The sequence below is a fragment of the Coccinella septempunctata genome, chromosome 2 (genome assembly GCF_907165205.1).
Source record: "Coccinella septempunctata chromosome 2, icCocSept1.1, whole genome shotgun sequence".
Lineage (NCBI taxonomy): Eukaryota > Metazoa > Arthropoda > Insecta > Coleoptera > Coccinellidae > Coccinella > Coccinella septempunctata.
The window spans coordinates 41,641,568-41,664,854 of NC_058190.1; the positions used below are offsets into that span (position 1 = coordinate 41,641,568).

The following is a 23,287-nucleotide window of genomic DNA, read 5'->3' on the forward strand; positions in this document are numbered from 1 at the left end:
ATTCGAAAACCGTATGGTCTATTTAACTTCATTAAAAAAATCTTATAATGAACTGGGACGGAAAAAAATAATTTGTTCATTGTTTTGCACTAGATGGTGCACACACATGTACCACACACACACACACACACACATTACAATATAATTGCGGTTTTCACCAATCTCATGGCAATCCCAAAAATATGAAGCAAGAACTTTTACATCAGATTTTTGGAAACGAAACTTCTTAGGTCTTGGGGAACCAGAGTGTCGCCATTCCATCGATTGTTGCTTTTTTTCTGGATCGTAGAAATGTATCCATAGTAACAATTCGGTTTAAGAAGTCTACATCGTTTTCAAATCGAGCACAGATCGAACGCGATGCTTCTACCCTTGCACGCTTTTGGTCAACATTCAAACATTTGGAGATCCATTTTGCAGCAATTTTTCTCATGTCCAAATTGACGTGAACTATATGATGAACGCGTTGGTATGAAATATTCAGTGCTTCAGGTATCTGATTTAGCCTGATTCGACGGTCTGATGAAATCATGTCATGAACTGAAGCGATATTTTCGAGGACTGACACAGAAACTGGCCTTCCCGATCGGTCATCATCTTCAGTGGAAAATTGACCTCTTTTGAAGCTTGCAGTCCAATTTTTCACGGTCGCATACGAAGGACATTGATCACCAAAGGTATTAAGCATATCTTAACCCCTTTAAATACAGGTACTTGATGATGGCTCGATACTCCAATTTTTCGATTTTCAAAATCTCGGTGGACATCTTCTTTCTTTCAATTTATTACGTAACTCTGGTTTACTTTTTTGACCTCAAACTTCACACTGACACTTCTAATGAGTTATTTTCGTTGCTATGGTGACGCAATATTTTTTTTATGCATGGAACTGGTCTAGGCTAACTAGATATCAACACATCCTCGTAAATTACTCAACTAGTGTAATAAAGCTTTATGAATTTCGATATATTCATTGTTACGAGTTTTCCTTGAATTTGACACCAATAAATCAATCATTTGCTTTTCACTCAAGTATTTTTCTGGAGCCTGGCAAAAATTCCATCCATACTTCTTTCATTTTTAGCCTCACCTGCCTAGTAAATCGTCCAGAATAAATGTATTGCGGTTGTGCCGTTCTGAAACCCTTCCGTACGCCACTGGCGCGATGTTCTCCTGGCCGTTGGAGGTTGGAGATAAGGCACGTCCCGGTCTCGGAAGGACTTACCCCAACCCCGTGTATCGCGGGGTAAAGTGTACACACCACGCCGGAACTGAAGTCGGTGCTGCAATACGATAGGGGATATCGGTAGAAAAGCGCGATTGCAAGGGTTAATAATGAAAACTTCAAACACAGGAATCAACGGGTCTGTTCGCCACTGTTTTGGAGGGTTTCGGCTTTGAGAAATTTAATTCTGAATCGTTTACCGATATGCATCTGGCGTTCTGGCGAATTCACGCAACGTCCATCCTGTTTTCAAAGTGGAAATGAATGGGATAGGGTGGAGGATTGCCTATGGATTTAAAGGCAAGGATATTGGAACAAACTTTGTAAAGAAACTTCTTCTCACAATTCAACACTCGAAAAAAACTTAATGGAAAATAATTTTTTTTTTTCAAAACATTAACTGCTTTCATAGCAGCTACACCAGCCAAATAACCCTGCTGACACTGGTGTGCAGGGTGGGCAAAATTGGTAATACCTGAACTACCAACGAGATAGAGGAAAATGCATGGCATATTATGGTCGTATTTTTTCGAGAAACTTATAATACTATCTACTGCATTCCTCTATCTTCTTTTGTTTTCGAGTTATAGGTCAAAATTTAAATTTGGGCGATTTCAACTTTGGTCATTATCTCCGTTTCTGTTTGTGATAGGATGTTTGAAATAAAAACTTTATTAAGACACTTTTTGATAGCAATCCAGTGGTCTACTACGATTTTTTCCAACAGGTTCATTTCCTGAGCTATATAATATATAAAATGTTCCCGTTTCGGAAATAAACTGCTCCACATGAGTTAGGGTATTGACTTAAATTGCAAAAAAATATAGTTAAAATAAGATTTTTGTGATGAAAATTCATATTAATATGATTTCAAGTTGCAAATTAATTTTAGCCTGTAAGTCTGCAGCGTGTACAGGGTGGTTAAGAAAAATCGAGTAAAATAACGAAAATTTAATCCCAGAGAATTCAAGCACTTTAAGACTATCAATACAATGTATGGCCTCTACTGACATCTTCTTTGCATACTACACACGAGGTTGTTGAACATTTCTTGAGGAATTTGGTTTCATAAACGGGGCAGAAGCTCTCTCAGATCATTCAAGGATTTCTGGGGTAGGTTGATGATTATCTAATCTTCTTTGGAGCATATCCCATGCATGTTCTATGCAATTCAAATCTGGTGAGTGTGGAGGTATTGGTAAATGTGGAATACCAAGCTCCTCGCGCGCATTCTCAACTATGGCTGCACGGTACGGTCTAGCCGAGTCTAGCGTTATCGTCTAGAAATTGAAATATTTCACCAATAGCAGCGTGAAAATTTGGCAAAACATTGTCAATGACATGCTCTCTATAGTGTAAGGCAGTCATATTCCCAGGACAAATGTGTAGATCTGTGCGCCTGTTCAAACATATCAGGACCCATACCATAACACTACCCCCTCAGAATGGATGGACTTCTTGGACATAGCGACGATTACGGGGTATGCGTGGGATTGTCCATACCCTTATTCTTCGAGAATCTGAAAATCGTCCATATCTGGATTCATCAGTGAAAAGGACACTACGCCATTGATCGTTCCAATTGATATGTTGCCTTGCCCATTCCAGTTTTTGACTCTTATGGTCACGTGTTAATGAAACTCCTCTTAATGGACGTCTAAAACCTAGATTCAGCTCTCTCAAATGTCGTCTGATGGTTTCGATGGAAACTTGGACCCCATCTGCATTTTGAATAGTATTCCGTAGCATTCTACACGTAGATGTAGGGTTTCTTCTCGCCGAAACGGTGATGAAACGATCTTGAGCAGGTGTTGTTTTTCGTCACCCACCAAGACCAAGCCTTGGTCTTTCCAACACGGAACCTGTCTCCCTGAACCTATTCCAAAGTCGAGATATCACACTTTGGCTGACTTGGAGCCTTTCCGCTACAACAACCTGAGTTAGGCCATCCTGTAGCATTCCGATAGCCCTATTAACCTCAGCGTTTGTTAATTTGCGTCTTGGCATTTTCAGAACACTCGTTTCAAATCGAAGCCGTTAATAAACTGACTTCATTTCAAAATAAAAACATTCATGAAGCATATGCAAAGAACCAAACTTCAGAAAAAAGGCGACCAGATTGACGAAATGTCTCATACTGATTTTTATTGGATCGATTCAAGTTGTTATTGAGTTTTAAATGCTTTTACAGCGATTTTCTCGAAGATTACATACTTTTGAAAACGATTGAATACGATATTCCTAACTCTTGTGCAGCAGTATATTAGAAATATTAGAATGAGCAGATTTCAATTCGAAACAGCATTGTCTCAAGAAGTTTCGTCGCTTTTGCAACGTAAAAAATAGTGGTTGATAAATATAAATGGTTGTGGCAACGTCGTTTTGACATTAACGACATTCCAAGTTTACCAACCTCCGTTTTAGTTACAAAAACTCAAGAACATTATTCCACGGTCAACCGACTGCTTTTATAAATGTGAATGGAGAGTATATTTGCAAGAATTTCATTTCTCTTTTTGAAGAACGAACGGAAACATTCAGAAGAAAGAAATAATAACTAAATGGTGGAACTTGGATACTGGATGTTTATGATCGTGAAAACAATCAGTCTCGTCTTTCAGACGTAGTTAACGGACGCATCCGATAGTTTGTTTCCAGCTTTATTCTGATATTCTGATTAGGTGCTTGAAGAGACTGCACAAGCCTTGATTCCACCTCCCAATATTCTTCAAATAACGGATAGTTAGTGGTATTGAACCTCCGCAGGAAATTTGAGAATCTTGTGAATTCACTTCGGGACCCAGTGCGGAAGACAGGAGGTATAGGGATGATTTACTCGACAAAAGGAATCGAGGTGCAATGAGTAAGGTGTCAAGAGCAGACGTTCCAGATATCGGCCACCTATCTAGAGGTGGCATGAGGTGATTGTTTGACCGGACCTACTCCGCCCCATAGCGACAGGGCACAGGAATTAACGAGTCAAGTGCATGCTCGAGCGATGTCAAACGCAGCCCCCGCAGACGTATGACCTCCCCCTTTCCACGTTCCTGAAGATTTGGAAGGAAGGGAGCAGGTGGATTGTGCCAGGATGGAAACGGTTCTCGTTGAAATGAATAAGAATTCTGGTGGGAAATTTCGGGGATATTTATATCTGTATGTGAAGGGAGTACGAAATTGACGCAAGATTTGAATTCGCGGTGAAGTATTGCCAATCGACAATGAAGTAGAAGAGTTTGACAGACGGCAGTCAAGACTAAGTAAAATATAGCATACATTACATAACAATTTTCGAAAAATCACGATTTTGTGTTGAAAGAAGTGATGCCATCGAGAATAACGAAACGAGTCTCGTCTCGTCTCGTCTCGAGTAACGTGCGAGAGGCTCGTAAAAGTCTCGTAGTCTCGTAGTTCATATCGTTTTGTGAAAGCGAATATTCAATAATCTACCAGGTGATTCTTATTATCTAATAGTGATATTTCTTCTAAATTTGCTAAATGAATGAAGTTGTCTGATCTTGAACGTTACTGTTGCCTGATTCGGGTTTTCAGGCGTTTTTTGTCCCGGTCGCTAGCGATACCTCCCGGGCAGGTTCGTAAAAGTCTCCTAGTCTCGTGGTTCATATCATTTTGTGAAAGCGGAATATTTAAACCCTATAATCATTAAAACGCATATAATCTACCGGGTAATTCTTTCCAATTATTTGCCTTTGGAAGTAGGTACGTACAATTCAAATAGCGATAATTCTTTTAAATTTGCTAAATGAATGAAGTTGTCTGATCTTGAACGTTAGGGTTGCCTGAATCGTTTTTGTCCGGCGTTTTTGTCCCGGTCGCTAGCGATACCTTGCGGGCAGGATCGTAAAAGTCTCGTACTCTCGTCGTTCATATGATTTTATAAAAGCAGAATATTTAAATTCTATGATAATTAAAAGGCATATAATCTAGCGAGTAATTCTTTTTCATCATTTGCCTTAGGAAGTAGGTACGTATAATTATAACAGTGATAATTCTTTTAAACTTGCTGAATGAATGAAGTTGTCTGATCTTAAACGTTAGGGTTGCCTGATTCGGGTTTGACAGGCGTTTTTTGTATCTGTCGCTTGCGATACCTCGCTGGCAGTATAGTAAAAGTCTCGTAGTCTCGTGGTTCATATCATTTTATGAAAGCAGAATATTTAAATCCTATGATAATTATAACGCGTATAATATACCGGGTAATTCTTTCCAATCATTTGCCTTTGGAAGTAGGTACGTATAATTGTTATAGTGATAATTCCCTTAAATTTGCTAAATGAATGAAGTTGTCCGATCTTGAACGCTAGGGTTGCTGATTTGGGTTTATCAGGCGTTTTTTGTCCCGGTCGCTAGCGATACCTCGTGGGCAGGATCGTAAAAGTCTCGTACTCTCGTGGTTCATATCATTTTATGAAAGCAGAATATTTAAATTCTATGATAATTAAAAGGCATATAATCTAGCGGGTAGTTCTTTTTCATCATTTGCCTTTGGAAGTAGGTACGTATAATTATAACAGTAATAATTTTTTTAAACTTGCTAAATGAATGAAGATGTCTGATCGTGAACGTTAGGGTTGCCTGATTCGGGTTTGTCAGGCGTTTTTTGTCCCAGTCGCTAGCGACACCTTGCGGACAGGAAAAAGAACTCTTCGTCTTGTACGGGAAAAAAATAGGAAAAAGTTATATGAATACGAAGAAATGATATCAATGTTTTCAAATTCGGAGGCAAAACTCCTTTATTGTCCAAAATATTCAAGAGACCGAGAAGAGTCTCGTCTGATCGATGATACCAATATAGCCTGGTCTCGAAAACGAGAAAGACGATACTCTCGAAAACAAGACTCTCGTAGCCATCATTATCTGAAAGTTTGCATGTTGTGGTTTTCTTTTCTTTTCTATTTGAAATTGCCTTCGCATCTTATGATAGCTAATTTGATGACCATTTCAGCATATACCATACTCTGAGGAAAAACGCTACGGCCTATTAGTTATCAGGATATCTATTAAAAAATGGAGAAAACGGGAGGTCACACTTTTTTTGATATTTTTTCAAAAAAATCTTTACCATTTTCAATTTTTTCATTCTATAGCATCATAACACTGTTTTGTGTTCGGACCTGAATTGTACAGGAATTACAGCCTACCTATATCTATAATTATTTTGCTGGATTTTACATAAAAAAAGAGGAGTGTTGCCTAAATGAAACCTATACCTAAAATGGAAAGAGTTATCAAGGAAAAACTTGAAATAAGGATCTTACCTACTTCCAAAAGACCTAAAACCATAGGAAGAAACTTGAATTCGACATTCCGATAAATCTATTTTGGCTGATTAAGTTTACTTGAAATAACATGAAAAATAATATATGTGAATTAGGTGTCACTTTTTCACCTTATGCGAAAATAGGTAAAACATGAAATTTACTGACAAGAAAGGGTGAAATTGTACAATTTCAGTTCTTCGTAGTTTTAATCTTTTCTTCGACTAAAGCCTAATGAAGAAATAACAAAAGCGATATGTTCTAGAATATTCAGAAAAAACTATCTCAAAACTACGAGTAAACTTCAGAAATTCGTCCAGAAAATTGCCGTTTAGTGAAAACGAAACCCAAGAGCAATTTCATCAAACAGCTGAGTCGAATTCTTTAATCCTCATCCGGATCGGAAACATTCACCCTGTCAAGCCCCCATGTAAACCCTCAATGGATCTATTTGCATTGTCGCGATCCCCATAAATTTTTCTCATTTGTATAAATCAAACCCAATATCTCCAACGAACGGAAATGAGTTTCCCTAATTCCCATTCGGAATGAATCCAAATGAAAAAAGTAAGAAAATTCTACCTCCCCCTCGGGCCACCCTGTGCACGACGGAAGGGAACCATCTGTCTTTTATTTTGAAAGGCACATTTCTTGGGCGCTTTGTTTCCGTAATTAAAACAAAAGTTGTCAACAGATGGCGCCATGCGCATGGCACATGCAGGCGCGCGGCGGCAGGCGATTGTTTTTTGTGATAGATTGCTTTGTTCGTATTGTGCATAGTTTTGATTGTTTTTCGCCGGTTTCTGAAAGGTGAATTTATTAGATTTTATCACCCTTTCTCTGGCCCTGCGACGCGTTTCCGTCTTCGACCGCTTTTCGAAGTTTGTCGCAGCGATTTTCAGATCTCTATTATTCTGGGATCCTGAAGGGGTGATAGCAAGGGTGGAATCATCTTAATCATTACCCATTTCATAAATTTTCCAATTTCTTGTTTTTTTTTTAGATAATGACCTTTAGGTATTAGGATCATGTAGCGTTTTTCCAAGACTTCCAAGACACAATTCATTGGTATTGACGAATTTTTAACTGACCCCATCTTTTATGGGATTTTTCGAAGATCAATTTTCGACACGCGTATCTCCTAGAAAAATCATCGTAGATCGTAATGTTATACATATTCTGAATCAGATATCAACCTGGAGGATGAAACTCTAGGGTTAACCTAGAGACAGGGAAATACACAATCGTATCAATTCGGCATCACGGGCATTCTGGAAGCTAAAGGACATAGTGTTCCAAAATCACGACCTCAATCTGAAGACCAAGACAGCTGTTTACAAAGCAGTGGTCCCCCCAACGCTTCATTACGGAAGCAACAGCTGGATGCCCTACAGGCGACATAAAACAGCTTGAACAAACGAAACAACGTCATCTAAGACAAATAATGCATATCAGATGGTTCCACAAAGTTTCAAACCCGGAAGTCTTGCAGCGCACGAGTAGTATAACAATTGAGACTCAAGTAACTAGGGCCCGACTCAGATGAAGCGGCCACATTCTGAGGATGCAAGACACAAGACTAAACAAAATAGCTCTGTATGGCAAATTCACAGAGGGAGCTCAGAACCAGGAGGCCAGTATAAGCGGTTTAAGGATATAGTGCATCAATCCCTGAAAAAAGTTAATGCCAATCATAATAATTGGGAACAACAAGCGTTAGACAGATGACAGTGGAGGTCTTTGGTCCACAGTTATAATGGAGACTCGAGAAGAATACAGCGGCGGCCAGATCTGGTTGGTGACTATACATGTCCGGGGTGTGGAAGGATCTGTAGGTCACTGTTGGGTCTCTTTAGTCACAGGAGGGCACATAGTCGCAAGTAGTCCTAAGAAATTATAAGTTTGATCGCATCTATAGTTTTGTTTCTGAGGCTTTTACTAGATTTATTCTCGGTAACGGGATACAGCAATGAATGAAATATTCTGATAGGGAAACTTTTCTTTTATTAAATCTCGAAGTTTCATTGATCTCGGTGTAACCGTTTGGTCTTGAGGAATTCTTAAGTTATCCCATCCTTTTCGATGGCCAACTTTCGACACAAATAGTTCCCATATCGAGGCTCATGAATGCTTCTAACAAGAGAGCCATAAAGATACCCAAATACCTCCAGCCATGGAGAACTCCCTCCAATCTCTGAACAACAAACATTGACCTAACCCTAAGACACATGTATAGATACAAATTTTTTTGCAATAATAAGGTTCAAGACTTTTTATATAATATGTAAAACTTTCTTTCAGCTAACAAAGAAGCGAGATGTAAGACCCCCGACTCTCCTGAAGGAGCTCGTCAAGCACCAGCCTCCCCTAACCAGTCCAGCCATCCCTCAAACGGCCCACCATCCCCCACCAACGGGGCCTCAAACGACAGCCTAACTCCACCACTTCCAGCCTCCACGGCCCTTTCGGTAAACTTGGAAGGGGTCCACCCCCAACTCCAACCCTTAGGAAGCTTTTCATCCGGTGTGACCAGACCCTTGGTGAAGGTGAAGAGGTTTTTGAGCACCCTGGTGCAGTTTGGAAGCGACATCGGTCCAGATATTGGGGAGAGGGTGAAGAGTCTTGTGCTGAATTTAGTGGTGAGAATTTCTCAAAATTCAATACAACGATGACAGTTATTTTCAATGTTGCTCCACCACCTATTATTAATTTAATTAATACCTACAACTCATATTGGGATGGAACAACCGTAAATTCAATACCACTTCCATCAAATATTGATTATTTTATGAATTTCCTCAACATAAACCATTACTATTTTTGAATTGTTCCGAGAATAACATTCAGAGTTTTCGAAATCGACGACAAAACCTTAAGTTTGCCCATAAGGGCTCTATTCTAGAGACTCAAACTGTTATGCCTCATGAAATCAGTTTATTTCCGTTACAGAGTTCAAACTTAAGCATAGAAGAATTTCACCAGTCGCTACAGGAGGTCACAAATTTTCCTCTTCGACCTTTTGTGCTGCCACTTCTTCGATCACATCTACCTTTGTTACAGAGGGAAATTCATGCAATGGCAAGATCCAATAAGCAAGTGAGTATTTGATATGATATGATAGTATCTAATATGAATATGCATAGAAGAAGTAAGAAGTCTCATTAGAAATTATCGAAATCAAAGCTCAACTTTTCCTTGCAATTTCCATTTAAATTCGTTCTTTCACGTATACAGTGTGCAACGGCGGATGGCCTATCAGACGTTTATAGAGGACTAATAACTAATAACAATTTTTTGCTGAAAATTTGCAGGTTGGGGGTTTTCTACAATGAACTTTCAGCCTAAAATATTTTCAGACTTCCGATTATACGAACTGCATGATAACTCTTCGAATTCCGAAAACCAATAACCAAAATTCTATGTGCCGATAGATAATTCCTTCTGTAGTTTCCGGTAGTCACAGAGATATCAGGCACACAAATTTGATGCAACCCATTTCTTCAATTTTATCTATCTAGAATTTCTATCTGTCTAGAATTTCAAATGATTAAAATGTTTAGTTCATTAGGAAGTAAGTTGAAGATATTAACCATTATCGAATTGAAAATGTGGCTGCTAATTTGTCGCCCGAGCTATAGAAATGGAAATGTTATTTCAGAACCAGCCATTCGAAGAACCAGCGATCAAAGTATTTCACGAACTCACGAAGCACTAATAATATGCAAATTACAAGTAGATTAAGGAACAGAGAGCTCGAAAAGGGTAGATTAAAGAAAAATAACAGAGTTATAAGGAATTCAAACTAAGAATGTATTGTTTCAAGTAGTATCTTTCCCGAGCAATGGGAAATTTCATAGTTGTTTTAGGCAGTTCAGCTGATGATGCGATAGGCATCTTCAGAGACTTTTCGGTCTAAAGAAAGATTGTAGTTCCTAACTAGATAGAGGAATTTGATGAAATCAGTATGTATACTCCATTCACTTTTATTTTAGCGCTCGGTTGGCCATGGAAATTTGCCACATTTCACTCTGTATAATACGAAAATGTGGGGTTATGAAGCTTGTCAAAACATTTTTGAGTTTTAAATCAACGCTATATTGCCCGTTCTACGTAAAAGTTTCTGTTATTACGTATTTTATCACAATGTCGAATCTCTTCGGAAAATATGTGACGAACATAATTGAAGTTTATACAAACTGATTGAAGGCATACCAAATCCAGTTATTTGCATGGAAAATACAAGAGATCATTATAATATCATAATATGTGCTAGCTTGAGGAGAGTAAATGTTCGTTATCTTCTTTGGCTAAAGTTTGAATACGTTACATCAGTTGTAGATTTCAAAAATATTAACCCGAAGATGAAATGCATATGATGCAGTGGTTGGGAATGGGTATCTCCCGAAGGAATTTACAGATAATTACAAGAATGTTAGATTCTTCAACAAAAATCATCTTGCATCAATACAAGTAAAAAGAATTAAAGGAAGTTTCAAGTCAAGATGTGGCTATCCATCTTAATACATTGATATAATAATAAAAATTAGGTATTTATTGGTACCTTAATACAATGTATAGGACAAGTCGAATGAAAAATAGAAAAATCAATTTTCGGGAACTTATTCTACGATGACATTCATCGAAAATCCTGTAGTAAACTTTTCGCATTAATTCACTCAAACATAAAATTCTCAAATGCCATCACTTTTTTGGGTCTACCAATAGAAGGAATTTCTTTGTCATCCTCTTCATTAACAATCTTTCTGATTGTGGAAATATTCACCTGAAATATAAGTCGTTTACATTCATATGAAATATTATATGAATTCACTGACATTGGCTACCGTCTGACGTATTGTGGATTTTAGAATATGGTATAACTATTTGAATGAGCGGACCTGAATTCTAAATAGCACTTCTTGAAACCCTGTCTCTTTTTTCAATGACTTTCGGCATTTTCGTAATAAAAATTGATATTAGTTGTGGCAACGGCGTTATGACCTTAACGACATTTCATGAGTGCCAACCTCACTCCGTTCTAGTTACAAAAACTTGAGAAAATTATTTCATGGCCAACCGACTGCTGAAATAAATGTGAATGGAGTATACTTTCCGATATAGAAATACAATGAAAAGTATCGAACATACCTCTGGAAAGACCTCACTGAGATTTTCAAATGATTTGTAAGTGCAACTTTTTTGGTTATTGCTGTTACTTTCGAGGAGAAAGTGCCAACATCTGAAGCAGCCTTCGAGGAAACATTTCGATGGAAATTCTGTTACTGCTTCTTTCTTCCCATTAATTACCTATTCATTTTCAGGGTTTCCCAAACTGAGCGCTCGGATATAAACAGCTCCAATTTGGCGTTCAGTGATACTTGAATTACCGAAAAATATTGCCCAATAAATCATGCTCGAATCCAATACGGACTCCACACTGCTCGAAATACAAATCAAAAAATAATAGTCAAAACTTTGTTCGACAAAACTCTGGGTTGGATTGTAAAATCTTACGGCAGTTTTCCACTTTTGAGTTTTATGATAGTTCGACCGTTTGGTGCAATGTGGGTTTTACAATTTTCGATAATTAAAACGGCTAATTGCCTTTTACACCTATAGCCGATTTGGCGAAATATTGAAAGTGCTGAAATTGTTAAAACGGCTTCAGAATGCGATAGCCGATATATCGTTTGTAATTATTTCACGGGGAGTCGGGACAGAAATATGCCAATTTTAATCATAACTCATCAGATTGATATTATTGAAACCTTTCCAAGCCTTAAATTTTTGTTCGAAAGGAAAAGTTTTTCGACGTATTTTGATGATGATTTAACTTCCTCGACTTGATCCCCGTAGCGTCCAAGGCATCACAATCGAGATTTTAAATAGTAGGTATATTGTATACAGGGTGGCCATTTGAAAACGAAACAGAGTCAATTATGGGCGAATTGGCCGAGGCAGGTCGATTTTTTTGGAGGAGGCACTTTTTGACGCATAATTCATTAGTGAAATAGCCAAACCCTAAACGGTACTCACCCTCAATTTTGAATATGGAAGATAGGTTGTGTGATACCTTATACGAAAACTCATAACGACAGCTTTCTATTTTTGTCTTTTTTGCGAAAATCGGATTGAATTTGACTAATTAATGGACGTGCATAATATTACATGGGAAAATTTTCTAATTCGTGATAAGACATGAATATTGTTGTGATTATTTTTTTATTTCAAAACCATGTGTTCTTAGAAATTGTCTTCTAGAAGTGAAATAGCCACCTAAGCGGGGTGGCTATCTACTTAAATTATTTTTAGAGTGACCGTTTTGGTTTCCCCAAAAACAACCATGGTTATTACACCAAATGGCTCTGTATTGATACAAAAGTTTTCTTTGATACTCATATTTTCTTTTTTTTTTTCAGTCTACACTTCAATACGTGAGGAATCATGAACATGTTGTTTTGGATCCATCACATTCTCCCTCAGAAATGGCTGATATATTTCTACCAACTGACATGAACTTTACTGGAATCAAGAGGAAAGCTTCAGAAAGGTAATTTACTCTTTAAGTTAAATGCACTTTTCAACTGAAAAATGGTTATACGAGGATATATTGAAAAATTCTTAGCCTATTATAGAACCAAACAACATTTCAATGCCAAAATACCTTGCAACGTCTCAAGACCTTTAAAAATTTTTTCTTCTTGCTCTGTATACCATACCTCCACAGCTTTTATTACCTCCTCGTTGGAAGGAGATTTACGACCTTTTTCAGTTGAGGAAAGAGATGATACTCGGTTAGAGCCAAATCTGTTGAATAAGGGGGTTGTTCTAGTAATTCAAACCCTAAATCACGAATTTTTTACATGGCAACATGAGATTTGTGTGCAGGGGCGTTGTGCTGAAAAAACAAAACAACATTGGATAGCTTTCCGCTTCTTTTCCATTTAATTTTTTTCCCGTAGAGTGGTCAGTAATGTCGAATAGTAATCTCTGGTTATTGTTCTTCCCTTATCCGAAAAATCAATCATGATTACTCCATGGCAATCCCAAAAAACTGAAGCAAGAACTTTTCCAGCAGATTTTTGGACACGAAACCTCATAGGTCTTGGAGAACCAGAGTATCGCCATTCCATCGATTGTTGCTTTGTTTCTGGATCGTAGAAATGTACCCAAGTTTCAACCATAGTAACGGTCTGCATCGTTTTCAAATCTAGCGTAGATCGAACGCGATGCTTCTACCCTTGCACGCTTTTGGTCAACATTCGAACATTTGGGGATCCATTTTGCGTTCGTATGAAATATTCAGTGCTTCAGATATCCGTTTTAGCCCAATTCGACGTTCTGATAAAATCACGTCATGAACTGCATCGATATTTTCGGGGAATGACACAGAAACTGGGCTTCCCGATCGGTCATCATCTTCAATGGTAAATTTACCTCTTTTGAAGCTTGCAGTCACCAATCACCAAGGGTATTAAGCATATGTTCGTAAATCTGCTTACCTCTTAACCCTTTTGAATACAGGTACTTGAGGATGGCTCGATATTCCAATTTTTGTATTTTCACAATTTCGGTGGACATCTTTTTTCTTTCAATTTATTGCGTAACTCTGGTTTACTTTTCTGACCTAAAACTTCACACTTACACTTCTAATGAGTTATTGTTCGTTGCTATAGTAACGCATATTTTTTTTATGCATGGAACTGGTCTAGGCTAACTAGATATCAAAACATCCTCGTATTTTCACGATGAAATTCCGCAATGAAAGAGTCAATAGAAGTGCATTCTGTGCAAATTTATAACTGTCTATTCTTAAAGCCGAACAAGTGAACGCCATCTGCCAATGAGATTGTACCTTACATAACCTTTGTCTTAGTCTTAGGAATTCTGCGTGAGCCCTCCAATGTCTGTCTCCACGACACTCGAATAAATCCACATTAATTTAGTATGGTGGGTTCCCCTACTATAACAATTTTTAAAAATTTTCAGGCCCCAGTTGGGCTCAGATCATTTGGAACGTCACTTTTCAGATAACTATTATTCGTTAAGTTCGAGTAAGTAAATATTCCAAAAAACTAAGAAGAAAATGAATTTGGGACGGAAAAATGTGCATAAGGATAGTGCTTCATATTGATGACAGTTGACCAGCAAGGCTCACTCTCTATAACAGTGAATTTCTCGAACTGAAGGTGTTCTTCCTTCTCCTTCACCATTCTCGCAGTATGTTCGATGAATTAGGAAACATTTCTCAGGACCGGAAGGTCTGCCGGCAGCATGAGCGGCACCATTTTATTAAAATGAGTAATGGTTTCTTTCCTCGGATACAGGTTGCGCCACTGGTGGCATATGGCAGCAACAGGAGCTTTTTATCGTTCTCTTTCACTACTCGTTTCCATCTGCGTCAAACAGAGCTGGCTTTGATATCTCATTCGTTATTTAGAATGAATTCCACAATTCATTTAGAACCCCCTTTTAACTAGAAGGGATATGGATCGATCATTGACAGGTTGTTTTTGTAGTTTGAGACTCGGATCCTAATCCTATTTTGACTGGCGCACAAAAATGTGCAGGTCCCCTACCTCAAGATTTTCTTGATTTTTTATTTCGTCGAATGATTGCCAACCTGATTGTTTTTGGACAGACTTCTCTTTCTATATCGGAGTATCCGAGTCAACGAATCCTTTCATTTTCACAATAGGAAATTGGTGAGAAGAGAATAAAAACCGTAGTTCGGAATTGGGTGTCATTGAAGACCAAAAAAATTGTCATGGGTGGATACTGCCTTATCCCTTTTTAAGTGGAGCTGTTATTTGACAGAAGTCATCTCATCTCAGATGAATAAATTGCAGTTGTTATAAATGCAGTAAACTTTTATCGCAAATGTCTTTAAGGAGGATTCTTTTAAACTTCTGTTCTATAAGTGTTTTTATTGAGCTTTGTTTCATTTCAACATATATAAAAAAGTACGACACGTATATTGTTCAAGCTGCTAACTGCGTCTGGCGCCCTCTTCGAGCTACATCGAAACGAGTTACATATTCCGATTTCTGACCTAAAAAAAATCCCCGGTTGTCTATTTTCGAGTTGCTACTGCCATAATTATCATACTTCATTATCGGAACTTGTATGAAAACACTTTCACACCTTGTATCGTTATCGTGTAGAGCAGTGGTTTCCAACTGGTGGTCCGCAGAAGCCAAAATATGGTCCGCGAACTTAAAACATGGAAGTTAATTCGTCCGCGAATGATTTACAGTTTTGTATTTAAGATTTTACCGCTGCTCTCAGACCAAACTGTTTAATAGATGGCGTTAGTGAATAGAATCAGTAGTACAGTCAATACAAACTTGCTGAAAATTTTGAGAACGTCGCAAATATATTCATTTTTGAAGATAACCTTCCAGCTTTTATTTGCAAACTTCAATTGTGATTATACGTAAAAATTTCCAAAAAGATGGAATCGATTAGATAATCCTGAAGACAGAACGGTTGCATAGAGTTCCATAAAATTTTCAGATTTATTACTAGAAAAGTTGCTCTTTCAGAATATGTATCACATTTTCATCTACGGTCATTGTTATTGAGAGATAATCTACTCGAAAGTAGAGTACTAGAAGAATAGCCCTTCCAGAACTTTTATCACATTTTCCTCTACGGTTATTGCTATTGAAAGATAAAATTTACTCGAAAGGTGACTATCGAAAAATTTCCAAAAAGATGGAATCAATTGAATGATCGTCAAGACCGAACGGTTGCATCGAGCTCCATAAAATATTCAGATTAAATACAGACTTATTACACGTGGTCCCTGCTAACAAGAATAATATAAAATAGGTCCCTGGCCAAGAAAAGTTGGGAACCCCTGGTGTAGGGGATCTATGTCATGTATTGATATTGTTTAGGATGCAAAAAAGTAGATCTTCACAAACCACTCAATACAAGCGAGTGGATTCATATTTAAACTGTCTTGGTTTGTCCTCTTTAAATGTCTATATTGTGTGAAATACCTACTGGATAACATTGAAGAATATTCTTGACAAAGTCCAATATGATCTGGTGATTTTAGAGGTTTCCGTTTCTCAATTCCATACTCATTAGATAATGAAAGTGTTTATAGTTATTTTTTATCTACTGCTCTTATTATATCTGAAAAATATGTATATAAATATCTGGTTGCAATGTTTTATGTGGGTCACCTTGTTTAAGTCTAGCAGAGTACCTAATATTAATATGTAAATGGAAAATTTGTTTGATGTTGATGTTTCTTTAAATAATGTGAATAAAATTACCTTTTACATCAATAGCCGAAATGTTTTTGTCTGTAAATGCTCTTTCTAAGCTATCACTCTTGAAGCTAAGCCGACCCTGTTTTTTGTCCTCAAATTCCCTACGTGCCCCAAACTGTTGTCACTCGCACGCAGCGCCACTCTTGCCTTTTAATTACTCGACTGACGTGAACTTTTGAAATTTTAGGTAATTTTGCGCTTGTTTGTGTCATGTTAATCAATCGCTTGCTCGACGATAAAACGTAGAACTATACTGCCATCGAACCTTGTTTATTAACGCTTTCCTTTGGTTCGAAGCCAAACAACAAATTGGAGCCGAGTCACTTTCCTTTGCCGAAACGAACAACAAGAAGTATGTCCGATAATATCGAAGGATTTTAATGAAAGATCGAAATTATTCCTTCACAATTAGGAGTAGACGTTGTACTCTTGAATGGACAATGATCCTTCTGCTTATTGGTTGGAAGATATTTTGGAGAGTACCTTCTTCCATTATTATCGTAAATTGATATTGATTTTCTCCTTCAACATCGGAAACAAACTAATACTTATAATATCTAAAAAGGGAATCCAGATATCTATTTTTCTACTTTCCAGTTTATGAGAAAGATTCTCTTTCCTTTTGTGAACTCTTTCGCTAACTTCGAATTCCCGATCGGAGGTTTTGAGGACGATAATTGAAATATATAGGTATAATATAATTGTTTGAAAACAGAAGAATTATCAGAAAAAAACACAAGCCATGTATAACTTGAGGTATCAAAACTTCCCACTTCATTGACTGATTTATTGAAATTCGAAAACTGCTCATGCTAATTTGTAATGAGCGTCTACCTTTTGATATTAATGATTCGAGAAACGCTATACAGAAATCTTATGTAAGGAAATCATCTTCCATAGGTACAGCGTTGATTAATCGAAAAAAAAAGAGGAGACGTATGAGGATATATTGAAATACTCTTAGCCTACTATAAAACCAAACAAAATTTAAATGTCAAAATATTCTATTACTCAACACATTCTCCTCTTGATTGGATACATTTATTACAGCGAACCTGCAACGTCTCTAGACCTTTCAAAAACAATGTTTCTTCTTGCTCTGCAAACCAGACCTCCACAGCTTTTATTACCTCCTCGTTGGAAGAAAATTTACGACATTTGAAACTATTTTTTCAGTTGAGGAAAGAGATGATAGTCGAAAGGTGCCAAATCTGGTGAATAAGGGGGTGTTCTAGTAATTAAAACCCTAAATCACGAATTTTTGCATGGCAACATGAGATTTGTGTGCAGGGGCGTTGTCATGAAAAAACAAAACACCTTTGGATAGCTTTCCGCTTCTTTTCTCTTCAATTTTTTTCCCGCAGAGTGGTCAGTAATGTCGAATAGTAATCTCCAGTTATTGTTCTACCCTTATCCAAAAAATCAATCATGATTACTCCATGGCAATTCCAAAAAATTGAAGATCTTCCAGCAGATTTTTTGACACGAATCTTCTTAGGTCTTGGAGAACCAGAGTGTCGCTATTCCATGTGTTGTTGCTTTGTTTGTGGATCGTAGAAATGTACCCAAGTCTCATCCTTAGTAATAATTCGGTTTGAGAAGTCAATATCGTTTTCAAATCGAGCACAGATCGAATGCGATGCTTGTACGCATGCACGCTTTTTTCCAACATTCAAACATTTGGGGATCCATTTTGCAGCAATTTTCCTCATATCCAAATTGACTTGAACTATATGATGAACGCGTTCTTATGAAATATTCAGTGATTCAGATATCCGTTTTAGCCCAATTCGACGGTCTGATAAAATCATGTCATGAACTTCATCGATATTTTTGGGGCTGACACAGACACTGGCCTTTCCGATCGGTCATCATCTTTAATGGAAAATTTACCTTTTTTGAAGCTTGCAGCCAATTTTTCACGGTCGCATACGAAGGACATTGATCACCAAGGGTATCAAGCATATCTTCGAAAATCTTCTTACCTCTTAACCCTTTTAAATACAGTTACTTGGTGATTGCTCGTTACTCCAATTTTTCGATTTTCACTATTTCGGTGGACATCTTCTTCCTTTTTATTCATTGCGCTATGGTTTACTTTCTTTACCTCAAACTTCACACTGACACTTCTAATGAGTTATTGTTCATTGTTATGGTAACGCAATATTTTTTGATCCGGGAAACTGGTCTAGGCTAACTAGATATCAATACATCCTTGTATATAACGTCTGAAACATCCCTAACCTTTTTTCTGAGAAGATTTGAAAGTGAAGCAGAAATAACTCACAACTTGTTACAGCATTTACGAAAACGGCTACGGCACTCGGCATCCAGAAGATTTCCCACCAGTCAAGAGACCAATGAACCAAAACCCTTTTTTCTTCCCGAATCAGGGTCTCATCCACGTTCAGTCGCCACTGAACCATCCGCATCTACTAGACTACGCACCACACGCCCTTCCAAACAAAACGGAGGACACAAATAACAACAACAGAGGTGATGAGGAGTGGAAAAACATTCACGTCATGCTCAACTGCATCCTCTCCATGGTGGAAAAAACGAAGAGGGCTCTGTCCATATTGCAGCAGAGGAATTCCCAGGATATCACCAACGACTGGTTCAGGAAGCAGGATGTGAGTGTGGATTTGAAAAAGGCGGCTAATGAGATCATGATACAGGCGGTGAGGCAGACTGAAGACAGGGTTGCTGAGGTGAAGAAAAGGGCTGAAGAAGCTGTGAACGATGTGAAACGCCAGGCTGTTATAGATTTGCAGAAGGCGGTGGCTGCTGCTGAATCCAAAGCTAACGAATTGATTGCAGTGGAAAGGGCAAAGATGGAAAAACTCATCTCTGGTGAGCGATAATGTTTTCATGTCCCATTGATGCATCGATTTTCTACTTGATAGTAATTCTTGTCTGCCTTTTCTTGTGTTTGATATACTTTACTCAAAACTTTTTCTTCTCTTGTGATTTCAGAATCCAGGAAAACAGAGGAAAATCAGAAATTGCATTTGGAAAATGCTGAAAACAGCTTATCCCCACCTGTATTGACACAGCCATCGCCATCGCAACAAAATGTGAGTTTGTTTTAATCATCTGATGTAAGTGTTCTTCATACAATAGACGGAGAGGCAGAGCCAAAAAAAGTCTCTGAATTTATTAAGCCTGGTGTTTTCTCAGGTGATTACAATCATAATATACAATAAAATGCTGCGGTCAGTCAAGTGTTCTTGTAATGAGCTGGGTTAAAATCACATCCAGTCAAAGCCTGCAGTCCAGGAAGAGCATTGCAAACAGGATTTCCCAATTTTTGATGCATTCTACTGACATTAATCATCCTCTGATGATTAGTCCCAACTTCTATCTACGCGTATTTGAGCTGACTGACCAGCTGTGTTCCGATTGGACGTTGACTGACTGATAATTTTGATTTACATACCAAAAATCAAAAGTTTATAGAGTTTCAGCCTTAAGAAATTGATTTTATTATGTCGGTGATCACGACATGTTTAACCGCGCACCTGGGGCACATGTTCTAACATCCACTTGACTGACCGCAGCATTTTATTGTGTATTATGATTGCAATCACCTGAGAAAAAACCAGGCTTAATAAATTCAGAGACTTTTTTTGGCTCTGCCTCTTGGACTACAAGATGAGTCTTTGACTCGAACAAATATTTTAACAGCAGATTCTCGAGGTCAAAAGAAACGGCCCTGCTAAAAGAAATACGTTTTTTCTCTACCATTTTTTACTATTCGGCCCTGATAAAATGATGAAGCTATTTTAAGTTTTCATATAGAGCTGTGCCACCTCTGGAATAACACGATTACCTTCAGAATAACTAGCTAAATCTGTGACACTACACATCTGTGGATCTTTTGAAGAGATCTGTATTCAGCCAAAGTAAACAATTTTTCTAATTTCACAGATACTTTTTAATTTTTGAACATCAAATTACTCGAAAACGGCGAATTTTACGAGAAAGGGAGAAAATATGAATAATAATTTCCTTTTACAGAAGGTTCAAATATTTATTAGACAGAAACTCCTAGTTTCAAGAGTTGGGTTCTTTGAATTTTTGGTATTTTTATGACGTGGGTGATATTTTGGGTTCGAAAAAGATCTATCTAATAAATGGAGAACTATATATTCCGAAATTCGTTACATTCAATAAATTGTTTGTGAGATAGAACTAAGAATTACATTTTTTGTGGTTCTTCAACAGTCTTCAACATTTGAACCGAGCCGATTCGGAAAAAATGGTGAGGAAAAAAAGTGTTTCTTTTGACCTCAAGAATCTACTGTTGAAATATTCGTAAGAGTCAAAGACTCATCCTGTATATATGTCAAAGTAATCTAATACTTTCAACTTTGAGACCATTGATTTTTTGCTGAATAATTGAATTGATGCCAGAAAGTCCGCAGAATTTTTTTGTTGATTTCGAATCTGAGCTCAGATTTTTGATAATTATTTTACAAGGTCAAATAGTCTTACGAGAATGAAAAAAGTATATTCCGATCCTGATAAAGGTTTAGTTCAAAAGGCTACTTGTAAAGGCCCGTTATTTCAATTCATTTTTCTAAATTAACGAACTGATAGATTTGGCTGTCTTGAGACGATTGTTGAATTCAACTTGTCATATTTGCAAAACGCTCACCTATTTTTGTCTGAAAAAGAGGATCGCTTAATGACTCAGACTATTGATTAGGATATATACCATGCTTCAGAATTCGGATATAAATTTTGAAAAAAATAAAATATACTTGTTCCAAGTCACTCACCGATTTGGGAGGCTTGGGGCACAAGTTAAAATCTATTGATTTCTCAATTCTCAAATGAAATAGGTGACTTAGGACGTTGTATGGTTTTGAAAAATTAGAATTTGGGATCATATAGTTGAAATTCGGTAAGGAAATTAAATGATAAACCCCTATTACAGCGAAAGTAAATATATTGCAACTCAAATACAAAAAAACTAAACAAAACAAGGGAACTTTGATATCTTTCATTCTTTTGGTGATTTCTTTGTGGAAATAACCTAAATTATAATATCCTGCATATTTAATAATAATATCGGCATATTTTCTATTGCCAATGCGTCTCTTGTATTCGGCATTGACCCAAGTCACCCTATGAAACAACAAAATTAATGAATGAGATCCGTGTTGCCGTTTGATTTGTAAATAACTTTGTTTCATGTTAATCTGATATCCCAATATCCCACTTATCCAGAAAAAAAATTACACATCCACAAAGTGAAACACATGTACAGGACACTAGAAAGTATAAGGGCCATAAAAAAAACGCGCTTTTACTCTCGTGAATTCGTTAATTTTTCCTGTCAATTCAAACTCTCTGGTCACGGCACACTCAACAGGAATTAATTGTTAAACTAACCGAAAAGAAGCTACCCAATCTTATTAGTTTGTCCCTTCACTCATAAATGGTAAGAAACAAAGAAATCTGCAAGGGGGGTAATTGTCCCAAGTTACAGGACTGTCCCAAGTCACCCGAATCTACCCGAACTTTGTAAATCAGTATTGAAGCGGTTTTGAAAATTTGTATAGGTATCGTATTTTGTAATCATAAAATCCCAAGAGAGAAATTTGTAGTATTGATTTGAACGTTTCGAATTATTCACTCTCCATCATATTCTACGGAAATGGACTATTTCGAGAAATTCTGATAAATGAGATGAGTAGGTACCGAATTGATACTACCTAGATATATTGTAAACAATTTTTGTTGTTGAAGAAAAAGGCTCTAAAATTTGACCGAGTGATTTTGTGAAATCCCGTTGAATGTGGCTTAATCAACCACTTCGTTCGATTTCAGGCCTGCTGGAATTGTGGTCGTAAAGCGCACGAAACATGTTCGGGCTGCGGCATTGCCAGGTACTGCGGTTCCTTCTGTCAACACAAGGACTGGGAAAACCACCACCAACTCTGCAACAAGGAGAAGACGGCTGCCAGAGCTCCCATCCGAGCCACCACCCCTAACACCACCACCATCTCCACAACGAATCATGTGACGCAACTCGAGCCGTCGCCAAAATTCAAAAAGTGACACCCGAAGAAATGTAGGAAATTTAAGAGATTCTGAACCTTGCACATTTTTTTTCTCGGTGTCTTCGTAGCAGACATAGATGCAGAGCTCACCACTTCTACATCTACATAATTTACGTTCTTGTCCAAACGATTGACTGAACAGTCAACCGAGTAACACTCGGTTATGGTTTCGGAGATGTAAAATGGTCAAATTTTTCGAATATGAATTCTTGAACCTACCCATCTACTTTTTTCATGATCAATAATGTTGGTTTTCACAGACAAATTCTCTGATCCTCATTCTAGATCTCTTTCTCGTCACACGATTTTTGTTTGAAATAGATAGATAATTTTTTATCGAAAAACATCATATATGTATAGGTATGTATAATGCACCGAAACTTTTGTTGATTATTTTTGTTACTGATTGATGATCTCATTGTATATTTT

General features: G+C 37.4%; 1 protein-coding gene across 3 annotated transcripts in view; it reads left to right on the forward strand.

Moving 5' to 3' along the window:
• LOC123307443 (protein CBFA2T1) overlaps window positions 1-22,995 on the forward strand; it is a 64,299-nt gene extending 41,304 nt beyond the window's left edge. For all 3 annotated transcript variants that reach the window (XM_044889761.1, XM_044889760.1, XM_044889759.1), the window contains exons 3-8: window positions 8,803-9,140; window positions 9,451-9,597; window positions 12,921-13,051; window positions 19,087-19,640; window positions 19,764-19,864; window positions 22,626-22,995. In XM_044889761.1, coding sequence (XP_044745696.1) covers window positions 8,803-9,140; window positions 9,451-9,597; window positions 12,921-13,051; window positions 19,087-19,640; window positions 19,764-19,864; window positions 22,626-22,856 — 1,502 coding nt within the window. In that variant the 3' untranslated portion in view covers window positions 22,857-22,995. The remainder of the gene's footprint in view (window positions 1-8,802; window positions 9,141-9,450; window positions 9,598-12,920; window positions 13,052-19,086; window positions 19,641-19,763; window positions 19,865-22,625) is intronic.
• The last annotated feature ends 292 nt before the right edge of the window (window positions 22,996-23,287 follow it).